Genomic DNA, 18,068 nt, shown 5'->3' on the forward strand with positions numbered 1-18,068 from the left:
TCCCAGCCGGAAAACTAGATGATGCAGCGCCTCGAGGTGAAGCTGCATTGCTCCCTACGCCGCCAAATCCTCTACTGACGTTGCCCACTCATCTGAACCTTCTTGACGTGCAAGTCGACGGTGTTCCTGTATTTGCTCTTATAGACACTGGGGCACATTTGTCGATAATGAGCTCTGACCTTCGTACCCGCCTGAAAAAAATAATCATGCCCGCCACGACGCATGTTGTCCGTGTCGCCGATGGCGGAACAGCCCCCGTAATTGGTATGTGTGCCGCCCGTGTCTCCTTCGCCGATCACTCTACAATTGTGCTATTCACAGTCATAGCCCACTGTCCCCACGACATCATCCTCGGCTTAGACTTTTTTCTCCGCACATTCTGCTCTCATCGATTGTTCCGCCAGTACTCTCCGCCTTGACCTGCCTGTTCTGGATCCCGCTGAACCACACCCCAGTTGCCTCAGTTCCGTCGACTTCGTTCGCTTGCCACCTTCGGCACTGACTTACGTTGACCTAGTGTCATCCCCACCAGTGCCCGACGATCACAATATCGCGGCTCCTATGCAAGACGTCCTCCTTACACACGGGATCACGGTACCTCATACCGTTTTATCTATTACGGCGGATTGCGTCTGCCTGCCAGTGGTCAATTTTGGCTTGACGACACAAATGCTGCCACGCGGGATGTCTCTGGCCCAGCTTTGCTCATTCGAGGATCACTCAATAGCATCTATTGAGGTAGACGACAATTTAGCCGATCCTCCTCTACCATCGCAGTCGACAACTTGTACCATCGCCGACTTACCGAAAATGATTGCGCCTGACATGCCGTCCGAGCACGCTCGTGAGCTCTACCGCGTTCTGTTTTCCCAGAACGACATTTTTGACTTTAACGATCGTCCTTTGGCCCAAACTACAGCTGTTAAACATCGCATCAATACCGGCGATGCCCCTCCTATTCATCGCCGCCCATATAGAGTGTCACCGGCTGAGCGTCAAGTTATTCACGCAGAAGTTCGCAAAATGCTTGCCAAGAACATCACAGAACCGTCATGTAGTACATGGGCGTCACCTGTTGTACTGGTAAAAAAGAAGGATGGCTCATGGCGCTTTTGCGTGGATTATCGGCACCTTAACAGGGTTACCAAAAAGGACGTGTATCGCCTACCTCGGATCGCTGACGCCCTTGACTGCCTCCATGGTGCTCGCTACTTCTCCTCTATTGACCTCCGCTCCGGCTACTGGCAGATTGCCGTGGACGATCTCGACCACGAGAAGACTGCTTTTGCAACTCCGGACGGTCTTTATCAATTCAAAGTGATGCCATTCGGTCTATGTAACGCTCCTGCCACTTTTGAACGCATGATGGACTCCCTTCTTCACGGTTTCAAATGGTCCACATGCCTGTGCTACTTGGACGACCTTACAGTATTCTCCCCAACGTTCGCTACGCACGTCGAGCGCCTCTCGGCAGTCCTGGACGTTTTTCGTCGCGCCGGTCTGCAACTGAACGCATCGAAGTGCCAATTCGGCCGTCGCCAGATTACCGTCCTTGGGCATCTCGTTGACGCGAACGGAGTGCAACCGGACCCAGGCAAGATCCATGCTGTTACGCACTTCCCTGTTCCGAAGTGTGTCAAGGATGTGCGCAGCTTCATCGGCCTTTGTTCCTACTTCCGCCGTTTCGTGAAAAATTTCGCGGCCATAGCACGACCACTAACCGAGCTTTTGAAAAAAGACGCCCTTTTCCAGTGGGGCGATAACGAGGCCTCTGCATTCTCGCATCTAATCGACATTCTCACAACGCCTCCCGTTCTGGCCCATTTCGATCCTTCTGCGCCTACCGAAGTCCGTACTGATGCCAGCGGTCACGGAATTGGCGCAGTACTGGCACAACGCCAGCGCGGCAATGACCGTGTTATCGCTTACGCCAGCAGGCTCCTCTCACCCTCCGAGCGCAACTATTCCATCACTGAGCGTGAGTGTCTGGCCCTAGTTTGGGCGGTTGCGAAGTTCCGCCCATACTTATATGGCCGACCCTTTTCCGTTGTCACAGACCATTACGCGCTTTGCTGGTTATGCTCACTGAAAGATCCTACAAGAAGACTTGGTCGCTGGGCCTTACGCCTCCAAGAATATTCATATAGTGTCACCTACAAACCTGGCCGACTACACAAGGACGCTGACTGCCTGTCTCGTTACCCGGTAGACGAGCCTGACGCCGCCGACAGTAGTACCGCCAACGGCATTTTCTCTGTGTCTGCCTTCGATAACATCGCCGATGAGCAGTACCGAGACCTACCGCTGCGAGCACTCATCGAGCGTCTGCGCTCTACACCTACCGACGCGTCCGTTGGCCGATATGTCCTCCAGGGCGGCATTCTGTACCGAAGAAACTTCCTGCCTGACAGATCTGATCTTCTTCTTGTCGTGCCAAAACATCTATGACAGACTGTGCTCTTTGAGATGCATGACGCACCTACTGCAGGACATCTTGGCGTAACCCGCACGTACGACCGCGTCCGCCGCCGCTTTTATTGGCCTGGTCTCGCTCGCTCCGTCCGACGCTATGTTGCTGCCTGTGATACCTGCCAGCGTCGGAAAACACCTCAGGTGCTACCTGCCGGTCATCTCCAGCCGATCACTGTCCCTGTGGAACCGTTCTTTCGTGTAGGGTTAGACCTCCTCGGTCCCTTTCCCACGTCATCCTCTGGGAACAAATGGGTAGCCGTCGCAACTGATTACGCCACCCGATACGCTATCACGCGGGCTCTCCCTACCAGCTGCGCCATTGACGTCGCAGACTTTCTCTTACGTGACATTATCTTACTTCATGGCGCCCCACGACAGCTGCTCACTGACCGTGGTCGTAACTTCCTCTCGAAAGTTATCGCCGACATTGTACGTTCCTGCTCCACTCAACACAAGCTGACTACCTCATACCATCCTCAAACCAATGGCCTGACAGAGCGGTTAAACCGTACTCTTACCGATATGCAGTCGAAGTACGTTTCCAAGGACCACCACGACTGGGACATTGCCCTTCCTTACGTCACATTTGCTTATAATTTTTCCCGGCACGACACCGCCGGATTTTCTCCCTTTTATCTACTCTACGGTCGCGAACCGACCTTGCCCCTTGACACGGCACTTCCTCCTGCTTCGACCTCAACAAGCAAGTATGCGCGCGACGCCATTGCCCTCGCCGACCATGCACGCCAGCTTGCCCGTGCTCGACTGACGGACTCGCAAACCACTCAGCAGCGTCAGTACAACGCCCGCCACCATGACGTACAGTTTTCGCCTGGTGCGCTCGTGCTCTTGTGGTCGCCCTCTCGTCACATCGGACTTTCAGAAAAGCCCCTTTCGTGATACACAGGGCCCCACCGCGTGCTGCGCCAGGTGACGCCTGTGACGTACGAAATTGCTCCTGTGAGCTTAGCCTCGTCATCTACTGTGGCATCTAGTGATGATGTCGTGCACGTCAGTAGGCTCAAGGCCTACTACATTGCTTCCGAGTCCGGCCTTTAGTCGCTCCAGGACGGTGCTTTTGCCGCCGGGGGTAATGCTACGGAATAGTATTACCAATGACGAAGAGGCGAGCAGTAAGAAGACGACGACGATTGGAGGCTAGCGCGGGCTGTTGCCTCTTGGCCAAGTGGATAAAGAGTCAGGATGGCCAAGATGGCCAAGATGGATAAAAAGAGTGAAAGATTAGCTTCTCTTCAGTAGCCGAGCAGCAGAACAATATTTTATGTAACTAATAACTTTTCATTCCGTTTAACGTTAGAACGCTATCTAGTGAGGCGAGTCTAGCAGTGTTATTGGAGGAATTAGAGGGTAGTAAATGGGATATAATAGGGCTCAGTGAGGTTAGGAGGACAAAAGAAGCATATACAGTGCTAAAAAGCGGGCATGTACTGTGTTACCGGGGCTTAGCGGAGAGACGAGAACTAGGAGTCGGATTCCTGATTAATAAGGAAATAGCTGGTAACATACAGGAATTCTATAGCATTAACGAGAGGGTGGCAGGTCTTGTTGTGAAACTTAATAAGAGGTACAAATTGAAGGTGGTACAAGTCTATGCCCCTACATGCAGTCATGATGACCAGGAAGTCTAAAGCTTTTATGAAGACGTAGAATCGGCGATGGGTAAAGTCAAAACAAAATACACTATACTGATGGGCGACTTCAATGCCAGGGTAGGCAAGAAGCAGGCTGGAGACAAGTCAGTGGGGGAATATGGCATAGGCTCTAGGAATAGCAGAGGAGAATTATTAGTAGAGTTTGCAGAACAGAATAATATGCGGATAATGAATACCTTTTTCCGCAAGCGGGTTAGTCGAAAGTGGACGTGGAGGAGCCCGAATGGTGAGACTAGAAATGAAATCGACTTCATACTCTGTGCGAACCCTGGCATCATTCAAGATGTAGACGTGCTCGGCAAGGTACGCTGCAGTGACCACAGGATGGTAAGAACTCGAATTAGCCTAGACTTGAGGAGGGAACGAAAGAAACTGGTACACAAGAAGCCAATCAATGAGTTAGCGGTAAGAGGGAAACTAGAGGAATTCCGGATCAAGCTACAGAACAGGTATTCGGCTTTAACTCAGGAAGAGGACCTTAGTGTTGAAGCAATGAACGACAATCTCATGGGCATCATTAAGGAGTGCGCAATAGAAGTCGGTGGTAATGCCGTTAGACAGGAAACCAGTAAGCTATCGCAGGAGATGAAAGATCTGATCAAGAAACGCCAATGTATGAAAGCCTCTAATCCTACAGCTAGAATAGAACTGGCAGAACTTTCTAAGTTAATCAACAAGCATAAGACAGCGGACATCAGGAACTATAATATGGATAGAATTGAACAGGCTCTCAGGAACGGAGGAAGCCTAAAAACAGTGAAGAAGAAACTAGGAATAGGCAAGAATCAGATGTGTGCGTTAAGAGACAAAGCCGGCAATATCGTTACTAATATGGATGAGATAGTTCAAGTGGCTGAGGAGTTCTATAGAGATCTATACAGTACCAGTGGCACCCACGACGATAGTGGAAGAGAGAATAGCCTAGAGGAATTCGAAATCCCACAGGTAACGCCAGAAGAAGTAAAGAAAGCCTTAGGAGCTATGCAAAGGGGGAAGGCAGCTGGGGAGGATCAGGTAACAGCAGATTTGTTGAAGGATGGTGGTCAGATTGTTCTAGAGAAACTGGCCACCCTGTATACGCAATGCCTCATAACCTCGAGCGTACCGGAATCTTGGAAGAACGCTAACATAATCCCAATCCATAAGAAAGGGGACGCCAAAGACTTGAAAAATTATAGACCGATCAGCTTACTGTCCGTTGCCTACAAAGTATTTACTAAGGTAATCGCAAATAGAATCAGGAACACCTTAGACTTCTGTCAACCAAAGGACCAGGCAGGATTCCGTAAAGGCTACTCAACAATAGACCATATTCACACTATCAATCAAGTGATAGAGAAATGTGCAGACTATAACCAACCCTTATATATAGCTTTCATTGATTACGAGAAAGCGTTTGATTCAGTCGAAACCTCAGCAGTCATGGAGGCATTACGGAATCAGGGTGTAGATGAGCCATATGTAAAAATACTGGAAGATATCTATAGCGGTTCCACAGCCACCGTAATCCCCCACAGAGAAAGCAACAAAATCCCAATAAAGAAAGGCGTCAGACAGGGAGATACGATATCTCCAATGCTATTCACAGCATGTTTACAGGAGGTATTCAGAGACCTGGAGTGGGAAGAATTGGGGATAAAAGTTGATGGAGAATACCTTAGCAACTTGCGATTCGCTGATGATATTGCCTTGCTTAGTAACTCAGGAGACCAATTGCAATGCATGCTCACTGACCTGGAGAGGCAAAGCAGAAGGGTGGGTCTGAAAATTAATCTGCAGAAAACTAAAGTACTGTTTAACAGTCTCGGAAGAGAACAGCAGTTTACAATAGGTAGCGAAGCACTGGAAGTGGTAAGGGAATACATCTACTTAGGGCAGGTAGTGACCACGGATCCGGATCATGAGACTGAAATAACCAGAAGAATAAGAATGGGTTGGGGTGCGTTTGGCAGGCATTCTCAAATCATGAACAGCAGGTTGCCACTATCCCTCAAAAGGAAAGTGTACAACAGCTGTGTGTTACCAGTACTCACATATGGGGCAGAAACCTGGAGGCTTACGAAAAGGGTTCTGCTGAAATTGAGGACGACGCAACGAGCTATGGAAAGAAGAATGATGGGTGTAATGTTAAGGGATAAGAAAAGAGCAGATTGGGTGAGGCAACAAACGCGGGTAAACGACATCTTAGTTGAAATCAAGAAAAAGAAATGGGCATGGGCCGGACATGTAATGAGGAGGGAAGATAACCGATGGTCACTAAGAGTTACGGACTGGATTCCAAGGGAAGGGAAGCGTAGCAGGGGGCGGCAGAAAGTTAGGTGGGCGGATGATATTAAGACGTTTGCAGGGACAACATGGCCACAATTAGTACATGACCGGGGTAGTTGGAGAAGTATGGGAGAGGCCTTTGCCCTGCAGTGGGCGTAACTAGGCTGATGATGATGATGATGAACTTTTCATTCAATCATACACAAATAACTGAAGAACTGAAGTACAAAAATCCCTGTCCTGGCCTGGCCAAACCAAGCCGACTGATTGCCTACATGCCATAGAACTTATGGCTTTCTCCATGGCACTTTGGTTTATGTTATAGGAAATATGGTGGCAGAGATGAAATGGCCACTTTGTGCTGAAGAATGCTAACTTTGTACCATGAGACAGCCTAATGCTTACTAGATTCTTCATTCTTCTCTTTATAATGTTTATGTGAAACTAAAATGCCACAAATTCATCAGCAAATCAAAGTGTTCAGCTTAGCAGAGTGTGTCTCAAAGAAGTCTACTAAGCAAAGCAGCGACATAGCACGTCAACTTCGCTTAAATTTACACTAACATGCAAAAGAAAACATATGGTGATTTGCCTAAGCACCGTGATAGCTGATCAGACAGCAGGTAATGCTAATTATACTCTCCCTTCCCCTTTAAGGTTACAAGAAAATATGTTCTGTATAGTTTAGAATGTCAATACGCCGAGGAATTTACATGATGTCAGTGCAAAATATTATTCCAAGAAGCCCTCAACAATGCACATAAGTAAACTGCATTTAAGATGATGATGATGTTGCACACAACAGGTACCTCAGGCTGTCTGTATGGGTCTTGTACTCCATGACAGTGTTGACGGGCAGGTTGAGTACACGGCGCAAAGTGTCACGGATGCGCAGCGTTGTCTGGCTGTCGCTGGCTGTGCGGTTCCAGATGGACACAATGTCTTCCTGAAAGCGCACCGACACCACGGCACCACACACCTCCTCACCAACCATAAACTGCTCGCCCAGGATGGCCAGGATCAGATTCTCCCAACAGCGGGATGCTAGCCCCTTGCGCAGCCGCACAATCCACTTGCCACCCGTGCGGTTCGCCTCGTCCTGCAGTTCATATTTTAATAAGCACAGTTATCAATATTATCAGAGCACAAAGACAGTGAAGAAAATGAGACCACTCGCAAAAACTCAGTAAAATTAGAGCGATTCATTTGGACCTTAACTTATCTATATGACATCAGCAGTTCTGATTGCCACCAATGCCCCCAGTTTTGTATTAACTAATCTTACGTGAACTAAATCATTACTATTTCTAAGGGTTTTGCAAAAGTCTCGCTCCCAAATTAGTGGCAGTATATTTCATAGCAGTGTATAATATGTCATTGTTGTCTGCTTTAGATATGTTATTAGGTGCAGTTTACAGAATTGGGATATTATTCTTTATTGCCAAATTACAGAGATGTAAATTTGATACCTAAGTGTTTTTTCGAGCAGTTTTCAAGAGTTTTTATAAAAATATCCATGGCATAAAAAGTGGTTGTGGAGAAAAACGATTTTTCTGTTCCTATGAGATAGCAGGCCCCAAGCTAAAGCTTCCTCCTAGCTGCTGTTGCTGTAGAAAGCTTTGACAGTGTGGTCTTGTTTGTGAAGAGACCAAGGCTTTACTCTTTCTTCCTAAGAAATGCAACTATGTAATCAGTTGTTAACAATTTACAGCACAAAATCAACAAACATGCAATCAGTGGCTTAATTCAATCAACAGGTTTGATATGTAATCAGCTGTTAACAATTTACAGCACAAAATCAACCAACATGCAATCAGTGGCTTAATGCAATCAACAGGTTTCACAAGAGGCACAGAAATGCCATTCATGACCAAACTAACTCCTGCCATGCTAACGGGACATGAAAATGTGCAAGTTGTTGCTTGCAGAATAGAAAAAAATGCACAAGATTAAAAGAACTGTTCGCTCAGCTAGTTGATTTACATGTCAGGAAGACAGCACAAGCTAAGACATTCACATAAAAAGAATACAAGGAAAAGTGCTACCAATAGCTAGTTTACTCACCACCTGAAGGCAACAATAGTAAGTACATGTGCGTAGACTGCAGACGCATCATGGTAAGAAATCACTATGACAAGAAAAAGGCCGTGTTTCATAACAGAAAAGCGATGGAGATATCTTTAATACATTTATTGCCTCTATTTCTTACATAAAAAGCTTTCAAAAGTTCCTGTACTTTGAATCTTTGCTTCTGCGAAGATCTCAGGTTTTAGATTAGAATTATGGACAGAAGCAAATATTTATGGAATGGGAACTATGGCATGCTTTTAATGTAAGAAAAAGAGACAATGGCTGTTCATTTGTGATGCAAACACCTATCTTTATTTGACCTAGTTCCACTGCTGCACATAGATATTGCTTTATCCTAACTGAATTCCCTAAATGTATACAGTTAAACCTCGATATAACCAACTTCAATATAACAAAATTCTCGATGTAATGAAGTATTTAACTTTTCATAAGCTCTTGTCCATAGAACACCACTTATTTAGAACCTCAATTTAACGAAGCGTGCTTGCATGCGATTTCAATATAATAAAATTTCGCTTTTGCCGCAAAGGAATGCCGAGACAACAAATGAAAACTTCGATGGATGTAGGTAGTCAAATGACTGTAATAAAAGCCTCTGCTTGCAAACACAGGTCTCAAATCGCGCGCAGTGCAACAAGAATGACCGCTGAAGTGGAGCCACATCATGTTCCGCATCAAGTCCGAGTGAGATAAGATCCAATCGCACCCTGTGGACTTCATGCTTTATGTGCGAGTGCAAGTGCGAGGGTGACACAAGAAAGATGGTGGCTTCTCAAGTGCTGCCTTCCCTTGCGAGCAAAGGGAAAGAGGGGGAGGGGAGTGAGCTCACGGTAACGCGATCAAGCGTGCGCAATTGGCGGGGGGCGAACGCCGCGATTTCTGGCACGCGACTCGAATGTGGCTGCACATGGCTATAAGCGCGGCTGAGCGCATACGCATCTGCGCACCCTGCTTTAGACGTAATCTTCCGCGTGTGCAAAGAGTGGACGTGCTGAGACGGCGTGGCACTATGTAAGCTACCTTACCGTGCTAAGTATTGGAGGTCATGTAATCTTGAGTTCCGGCAGCCCGTTGAAGTGACAGTCAGACGAAGCATTCATTCTCTGCTGTCGGCACTTTTCATGATAGCGTCGTCTCAGTGCAGGCGACGCTATCAGACGCAGGGGCGGAGTGCACGCAAAGGCGTGGCCGGCTTCACTGAATTCGTCGATGTGGCATGAAATCGTATCGTTTGTCGCCAAATTCGAAATTTATCAAAATTAATTATTTTCTCATTCAAATTTGCTTTCTAACAGAGGAGCTGTTTAAGCTTTTGTTCCACCATGGAGCGCTAGCAGAAAACTCAGCCCAGCTGTGTGCCACCTCGTGTTGCCTAAAGCCCCTGCATCCACGCGCCACCGCCGCTTTCTTAAGTAGCGACAACCTTTGTTGTGCGCCACCTTTTCGCCTCACACCAAATCCGGTTCCAGCATTCCCCGCTTCAAAATTTCCGGTTCCGGCGTTTACGCTTCCTAGAGTTGCGCTGCGGGAATTTCCGCTTTGACTGCCCATAGTGAGACACCCGCGCGTGCTTAGTAGAGCCGTGGCAGTGACCATGAGAAGAATGCAAAGGCGACAAGCTGTTGTATTCGGCTGAAGTAGTAGTGCGCGGTCGCTGTTTTCCAAATGCACGAAAAACGGCAGTGGTCTCCAAGCGCCCAGGCACTACATTCCACTGTACGTTGTCTCTCGTGGCACAACCCGTCGCAGGTTGACGCGAAGCAGCGAACACGATCAGATCGCTGATTACAATAGGCGGTGTTTCTTGGATGGAATTGCATTCACAGTTTAAACCGCAGCTGGTGCAATTAAAGCCTCTCCATCGACGCGAAAGTTAACGCTAAAAAACATAGCATCACTTCCACTCGGAACAGGAAGCTGCAGCTACAGAAGTTCCGCTTGACGCCGGAAGCTAAGGGGGTGAGTGGGAGAGGAGCGTGGAGGAGGAAGGTAGGTTGGCGGTACTTAACCTGGTCGGCGGAAACGTGTATGGAGGGGCTTTAGTGTTGCCTAGATACCACCTGCGAGAGCACCGAGCCACGTAACCTCCTTGCACGCCATGCGCGTAGGGCAGAGTCGTGACGTCACAGGCCTTGGAATAGCCAGTGCGGCGACACACCTCTTGCCTCTTTTACTCCATGCGTACGTGCTGCTGCCATGGGAAGACCGAAGAAATTCCACACGCCCGAAGAAGAAGTGGCTTACCAGGAAGAACGCCGCACTGCCAAGCGAGAAGTGATGTGTCGCCGCCAAGCTGATCCGGAATATCGCGTCGAAGCTGGGGCTGAGAAGAGGCGATGCCGAGTCGAGGACACAGAGTTCCAGTCCGGGGAACGCGAGAGTTGGTGCCTGAACGCTCGGCATCACTGAGAAAGCAATCCCGGCCTGCCACTGCTTGAAAACTTCTAGCATCAAGCTCGCCGAGACAACTTAGCAAAACCTAGCATAACCTCGCGCAAAACCTACAAACAACTTAGGCAAGACACATAAAAGTTAGGTGATCACAAATTCCGCTGCTGACTTGCACGAGGCTTGCACCACTAGTGCAAGCTGCACACATCTTTTTCTATTGCCTGATAATTTGGAAAATTCTGCGGCCCCTTCCATCCAAATCAATCAATCACTGTACCTATCCACATAAAAGGTTGAATTTCAATACAACGAAATCTCAGTAAAACGAAGCAAATTGCCGATTTTACCTACTTCGTTATATCGAGGTTTAACTGTACATAAAAAAATATTATTACACCTACTGCCTTTCTTTATAGTGGCAGATGGCAGAATAACTTTGTGTAGGCTTCTAGGCTGTGTCGTTACCCAAATAAATAGCCTGGCAATTCAATTCACTGGCAAAGATGGAATAAATATGCAGATATGCAAAGTATGCATAGAAAAAAAAGTGATGCACTCTTATTTTCATGAACTGAAAATTTATACGTACATGCAAGCTTGAGCTAAAAGAAATGCAGAAAAAGCATGTTATATGTGTATCATAAATCTGGGACACCTGCTACACCAGCATTCTCCCCATGGTGAAGGCAGTGAAAATGCTGCGTGGTAAACCGGAGTGGTTTACCACGCACCGCTCCGGCCTCACCGGTCAAAATTCCAGTTCATTATTTTTTTTTTTTTTGCAATCTTAGGGTGTTCCTTTATTATGTGGGGAAATAGCAGAAAGAAAATTGATGTGGAACCTCAGGAAATTGTACTTCTCTATAAAGCTGCCGATAAAAATCTTGTAGAAAACTGAGCTCCGCGATGTGCCACTGCCCTGTGGAGGAGCGACTTTTGGTTGATGCAACGATGCCATTTTGGTACCATCATAAAGATAAACAGGTGAGATCCAGATAGCCACAGCATCATATCTGGTCGTGCAGAAGTAACAGCAAAAGAAGACGAAGAAAGAACACACACACACACACACACACACACACACACACACACACACACACACACACACAACTAGAGTTGCGATTTGTTATTATTGCCATGTGAACACAGGAAGCACTTCTATTGTCTGACGCAGATTTGAATCGCTGGAGAGTGTTTCACATGCAGTTTAACAGTGGCAAGCTGTGAATTTTTTTGTCCTGGTGAAGTTTGCCAATTGAGGTAGGATGTGTCGCTAGCTCGCATTAGTTTCATTAGTGCGTCCAAAATGCAAAATTGGTGAACTTACACAATTTAAAATGGCGGAATGCTCGTACCCCGAAAAAAAGTAAAAAAAAAAAAGCTAAACAGATCTCAAGCACTATGGGAATCGACGCTATGCGAAACATTTGACAGGCAGCTATTGTCTGGGATTCTGCAAAGCGTTGCCAGGTTGACCAAAGCATTTGTGCATATCCAGTATTTGTGTGTGTTACGCAATTACAGGGAACTAAGATTAACGCTATTGTGGATGTGTGATAGCAGCAGCAAGATGACAACAACAGTAACGGTGACTGCAGGATTTCTATGAACAATCGAATTGATGTAAACGAGTGGCATGGAGGAGCTAGGTGTGAAAGAAATGCAGGAACTGAATGCTCAATGACAGCAGCACGTTATCGTTTCGAGGACACAAATGGTTGACCTGACAGTGATACTGCAACACGAACTGAAGCTCGTGTCTGTTATAGCCATTTGGACGAGTGGCGTGGTGCAGCTGCTCGCATTGACCAAGCTGTGACGACGCTGCCATAGTGGAATTCGATGCAACCTTGTCTTACTCACTGTGCGAATCAGAAAAGAACAAACATTTATGTTTAATTAAGCAGCCTGTTAATGACCAGAAGGGCCACAACCTTTGGGAGGAAAGAGGAGGCTGTGCATTGCTGCCTGGTGCTTGGAAATTAATGTTCGTGGGAAACTTGCTTCTCAATCGCTGTTTGAACAGATGCAACCACCATCTGTTGTTCTGCTACCAAGATGCTGTGATCTTCTTACGCGTGCCACATGGCTCGAGGGCAGACGGCATGTGTGAATCAGAAGTGAGAGTCAGATTATGAAGCTGGAATGACGACGATATGACCATCATGGCATCACAGACACGAGCATATCTACATAAGTCATCAGCCCAAGTTCTTGTCATGTAGTAATGTAATGCCATGCATGCATGCATGAATGTCCTCAATTTATCTCATTCTTCTCATGCACGTCATGACATTCATGGGAATCATGTCAAGGCTTGACATGATTGACCACAGCATCCATGCCAATCATTATATGACATGTCACTAACGTCACACATGCATGTCATGTCAATAAATCCATTATAGTCATCTCATTTATGACATTCATGTCATGATTGTCATTAATGTCAGTTCCATTTTTTAATGTCTTATATGTATCATGATATCCATGACATGAATGAAATAACAACATGCATCACATGAATGCCATGAAGTGATGGCATCATGGTCATTTGTATATGTCATATATGTGACTGAATATGTATCAGGATATGTGTGGCAAGATATACATGCATGGAATGACATGCTCACACACTCACACATGTAGTCATTAATGTCATGTTATGCAATTTGTGGCATTCATGTAAGGTCACGCACGCATGTCATGTCATACATATTCTGATACACATATACCGAGTTAAAGAAACAACTACCACAACAGCATCATGTCATTCATATCATTTATGTCATGACATTTACGTAATGTTATCCATATCCTGATATAGGGATATCAAATTAAAGAAACGACTACATTGGCATCATGTCATTCATATCGTTCATGTCATGGCATACATGCCACGACAAATATGTCATGTCACTGATGTCACGACATGTCATTCATGTTATGAATGTATGCTGCCCCATGCCTATTCTGATATACATCCAGTTAAAAAAACAACCATGATGGCATCACGACGTAGGAGGCTAGATCGACAGATATGATGATAAAAACATATTTATTATTACAAAGGAAGATTGATGGTGGTGCTCCTAGTCCAGGGCCTCAATGACGGCTCCAATGAGTTTGCAGGCACTCCGAATCAAGGCTTGGCAAACCTTGCGGGGTCCATCACGAAGAACATCATCCCATCACTCTCAGTATGGAAAGGGGTAGAGGATGGTGGGAAGGGGTGAGATAGGGGTTGTTGTGCACTATGCCATAACGCGAAACGTCGTGGCTTGAACAACACAACCCGGACAAGCATCAGAGTATCTCTCAGAACAGAGCAGAGGTTTGGGAATGTGTGAGTCTGAAGCTGCCTGAGCGCCACCTCTTCCTCGCAAAAGAAAGGGGGTGGAGGAGAGAATCGGATGCATGCACGTGCATAGTGCGTGACTATATCATGGTATGAGAGAAGTGGGCTACGGCTATCTGGGCTGGTCGCCTCATTAAGTGGGGCAGCTCAGAGAGAGAGTTCGCAAGCAGCTGATTGAGTGCATTCATTGCACGGCAATGAGGTATGACCAGGAGTCCAGAGCAGGTGGAGTTGGTGTTGGTGTGTTGTGAGGAAGCTGTGATAGGATGCGATGAGCAGCTAATGTAATGCCTTTGCCTAACAGAAAAGTTTGGCATGCCGTCTTTGAATCGGTGAGGATAAAATAGAAGTCTGGATGAGACAAAGCGCGTCTCGAATGGCCAGCTCCACCCTAAGGACTGGGGCTGTGGAGCTGTGTACAGACACTGTGTCCACTAATTCATCATCACCATTGACTATTGCTGCTACGAGAGCTGAGGAATTATGGGCTTTGCCAGAGTACACGGTTCTGAACCTCTCTAAATCTTCCAGCATGCATATCAAGAGTTGCACCATAGCATGACAACTACTACTATTGTACTCTGGATGCATATTATGTGGGATGGGGTGAACATTAAGAGCTTGCGCCACTCGGTCTGGAACTGGGGTATATGTCTTTTGACAAATGGTCGTAGGAAGTGGATAACCTAGCCTCAAAAGTAGGTTCAACCATGCGGAAGTGAGGCTGAGGCGATAAAATTGGCTCCTACTCTGTGTTCTGAGAAGCTCACTTAGGGTGTTGTAATTCCCTAACGCCAATAATCTCTTAGCCTGTTTTACATCCTAGAATATCAGTCAATCGATGTGCATCTGCTGCAATAGGGTGAGATGGTGGAAAGGTAGGTGATAAGTGAAGCAGCTGAAGATGCACACTTCGAATAAGCGGAACGTATCCTCTTCATAGAGACCTGCAAAGTGACCGCTCTCTCGACGAAGCATATTCATGATTTGATCAGTCTAGTGGGTGAGAAGATGCATGGTCTGCGAGACTAAGAGCCTGAGTATGCAGGTGCATTGGACCTTCTCGATAGAGTGCCAGCTGCTTTAACCTCTATATTTGGTGACGCAGCATGGTGTGGTCCGACAAGGACTAGCTCTAATTTCTGCGGGGTGCAACTGAGCCTCCCTTTCCATGCATATTAGGCGACAGTGTCGACTGCGAGCTGAAGCCTGTCCTGGAACTCACCATCTGACCACCGAGTGGTCCAAATCGTGGTATCGTCTGCGTAGGTACCGTGACGAAGATCTGGTATACACTCAAGTTGTTGGGGAAGTCCTAACAGTGCGATGTTAAAAAGGCTTGGGGACAGCAGTGATACTGTGATCCTGTTAAGCGGATAGTATCCGTGCAGTTAGGGCCCATTCCAACTGAAACTGTGTTGTCGCGTAGGAAGGCATGGACTTAGTTGTACACCCGTGACCTGCAATGCAAGGAGGAAAAATTGCCAAGGAGAAAGTCATGTTCGACGTTGTCGAACGCGCCTTTCAGGTCTAGTGCGAGGACTGCTATCGTTTGGCTGTGAGATCGAGGGCCAAGAACCTCCTCCTTTAGCTGAAGTAGCATGTCCTGCGTGGATAGATCAGTGCAAAAAGCCGAATTGAGTGTCCGCAAAGAACGACTGGCGTTGGAGGAACGATTACAGGCGGCAGAGGATGACAGACTCTATCAGTTTTATGATGCACGATGGTAAGGATATTGGGCTTACGTTCTCCATTGAGACATTTTTGCCTGGCTTCCGAATTAGGAAAGGTTGGCATGCTGCCACGCTTGTGGTAGCGCCCCCTGCCACCAAGGCTCGTTAAATGTATTCAACATGTGAGCATAGTCCGAGCCGCTGAGGTTGCGCAGGGTGCCGAATTGCAGTCTATCTGCACCCGGGGCCGTACTGCAGTGGACAGTAGGACAGCCCTAGCATTGTCTACTGTGATGACTAGTGGGTATGAGGAGGGGGGTCGGTCAGGGTCATCGCGGTAAGCGTGGGTGAGGATGTGTGCATCTTACTCCCTGTGGGATTGATGAGGGCCCTGAGAATTAACCACGTTTTAGCGGTACCCAGGGTGCCTAAGAGACGGTTGTAAAAATTGCGCCAGTTGTTACCAGTTAGTGTTTCAGCATAATTCTGCACCTCTCGCGTGATCTGTTCCATGTGGCGTTGGAGCCTATGATGGGAACGCTGTCATTTCCAACGCTTCTGAAGTCCTCAGCGAGTGTCCCATAGGTGTAACAGATGTACGTCAATGTCAGGGTTAGATACCATGGTTGTGATCTTTTGAGCAGTCGCTTCTAGGTCATGTGTTAGCGAGGCTAGCCACTGGTTGTATACTTCGCCTTTCAATGGCTCTAACCATCTTTCTTTGAACTTCGTACAATCCGCCATGTGGGCCTTCTGTTCAGGTCAGTGCGATGTACAAAGTGGTAGGACCATAGCCACAATGTAATGATTACTAAGTTTCCGTCTAAAGGACTGTGAGTCACGATAGGCCCGGTGCTGTGTGTGAAGGTGAGATCAGGGCACCTGTCTCACGTGACATTATTGCCTCCTAGCGTTGGCTTTGCCGGGTTGGTAGGAAGAGTAAGGTGCAGGTTGCAGATATCTTGCCAGAGCCAGGCCCCTTTCACTATGGACAACGGGTATCCCCTGACGGGGTGAACTATACACATTAAGAATGAAGATATTTTCGCTCCATTTCTCATGTGAGATGAGCTCCAGAATTTGGTGAGGAATGTCAGTTATCGTGGTGTAGATGCGGCACTTTATACGCTTGGACACCAATGCTCCCACTAGAGGGTAGTCACTATCTACCGCAACATAACCCGAAAGGGAGGAGGACAGTTCGGTTGTTAGAGTAAAATCCCATCTGGCGGTTTGGCAGCCTTGGCAATATATTGCTACAGGAAGCTCTGTTTTCTATGGGACCCCTTGCAGTCACGTGCTGAAGCCTGTGCTGGATCTCACCATCTGACTGTCAAATATAGAATGTTGCCTTTGCAACATTCCTGCAAAAGAGTGTGTTCCCACAAAAAATATGTTGTCGTAGGCTGCAAACTGAGTTAGCACTTTAGAGGGCGGCAGCATTCACATGACACAAATAAGATCTGAAAACACATTTTTGTTGAAAACAAGCTACCAGAGCGAATTTCTTTTACAGTACAGAAATGAGAACTTTGAGAAATGAGAATTTACACACGATGGAAACTGATAGACAACCAGCAAAGGCACCGAAGCCAGCGCGCGCAAAATCAGCCACTTTGGCTCATTACATTTTATGCAAAAGCAAATGAGGAAACATATCGCACCTATGTTTTGCCTGACATAAGCAGACCTCCATTTAAATTATTTTAAATTGTGATCAGAGTTCCTTTTTCTTTTTTGGAGAACTTGATTATTTAAATTTTTTGTTATTATGTATATCTTGCAGGAAAACATCTTTTTCAGGAATGTTTCAAAGGTGACATTCTATATCTGACAGTCTTTACACAAGTTTCTGGGTGAAATAGAAAATGTGCAAAGGCACACTTAAGTTACAAAACATTTCTCATTATGGCCGTGTTCGGAATTTTCAGATTCTTTTTCTTTTGTGGACAGCATAAAAAACACATAGAATTGATTTACATTTAAGCATAGTAAAACAAGCAGAATAAGTTTTTGCAACAACTTTTTTAGTTTGCATTGAATTCGGCTGTGAAGTCGGCCAATATTGCAGTAAGCAGTAGCAGGACACCCGTGGTGCCACCTTTAAATATTTCTTCTGGTGCGATAAGAATGCTTCTTGGG

The 18,068-nt window shown here is 46.6% G+C and overlaps 1 protein-coding gene across 2 annotated transcripts in view; it reads right to left on the reverse strand.

Annotated features, from left to right (window-relative positions):
- The window catches only part of LOC126542955 (eukaryotic translation initiation factor 4E type 2-like), a 42,118-nt gene that overhangs the window by 4,625 nt on the left and 19,425 nt on the right, over positions 1 to 18,068 (reverse strand). Inside the window, exons 1-2 of one of the 2 annotated variants that reach the window (XM_055077511.2) lie at positions 10,749 to 10,935; positions 7,223 to 7,512 (exon numbers count right to left, since the gene is read on the reverse strand). In XM_055077511.2, coding sequence (XP_054933486.1) covers positions 7,223 to 7,512; positions 10,749 to 10,907 — 449 coding nt within the window. In that variant the 5' untranslated portion in view covers positions 10,908 to 10,935. Of the gene's footprint in view, positions 1 to 7,222; positions 7,513 to 10,748; positions 10,936 to 18,068 lie in introns of those variants that run through there. The other variant, XM_050190076.3, reaches the window with a different exon arrangement.

Source organism: Dermacentor andersoni, chromosome 2 (genome assembly GCF_023375885.2).
Source record: "Dermacentor andersoni chromosome 2, qqDerAnde1_hic_scaffold, whole genome shotgun sequence".
Lineage (NCBI taxonomy): Eukaryota > Metazoa > Arthropoda > Arachnida > Ixodida > Ixodidae > Dermacentor > Dermacentor andersoni.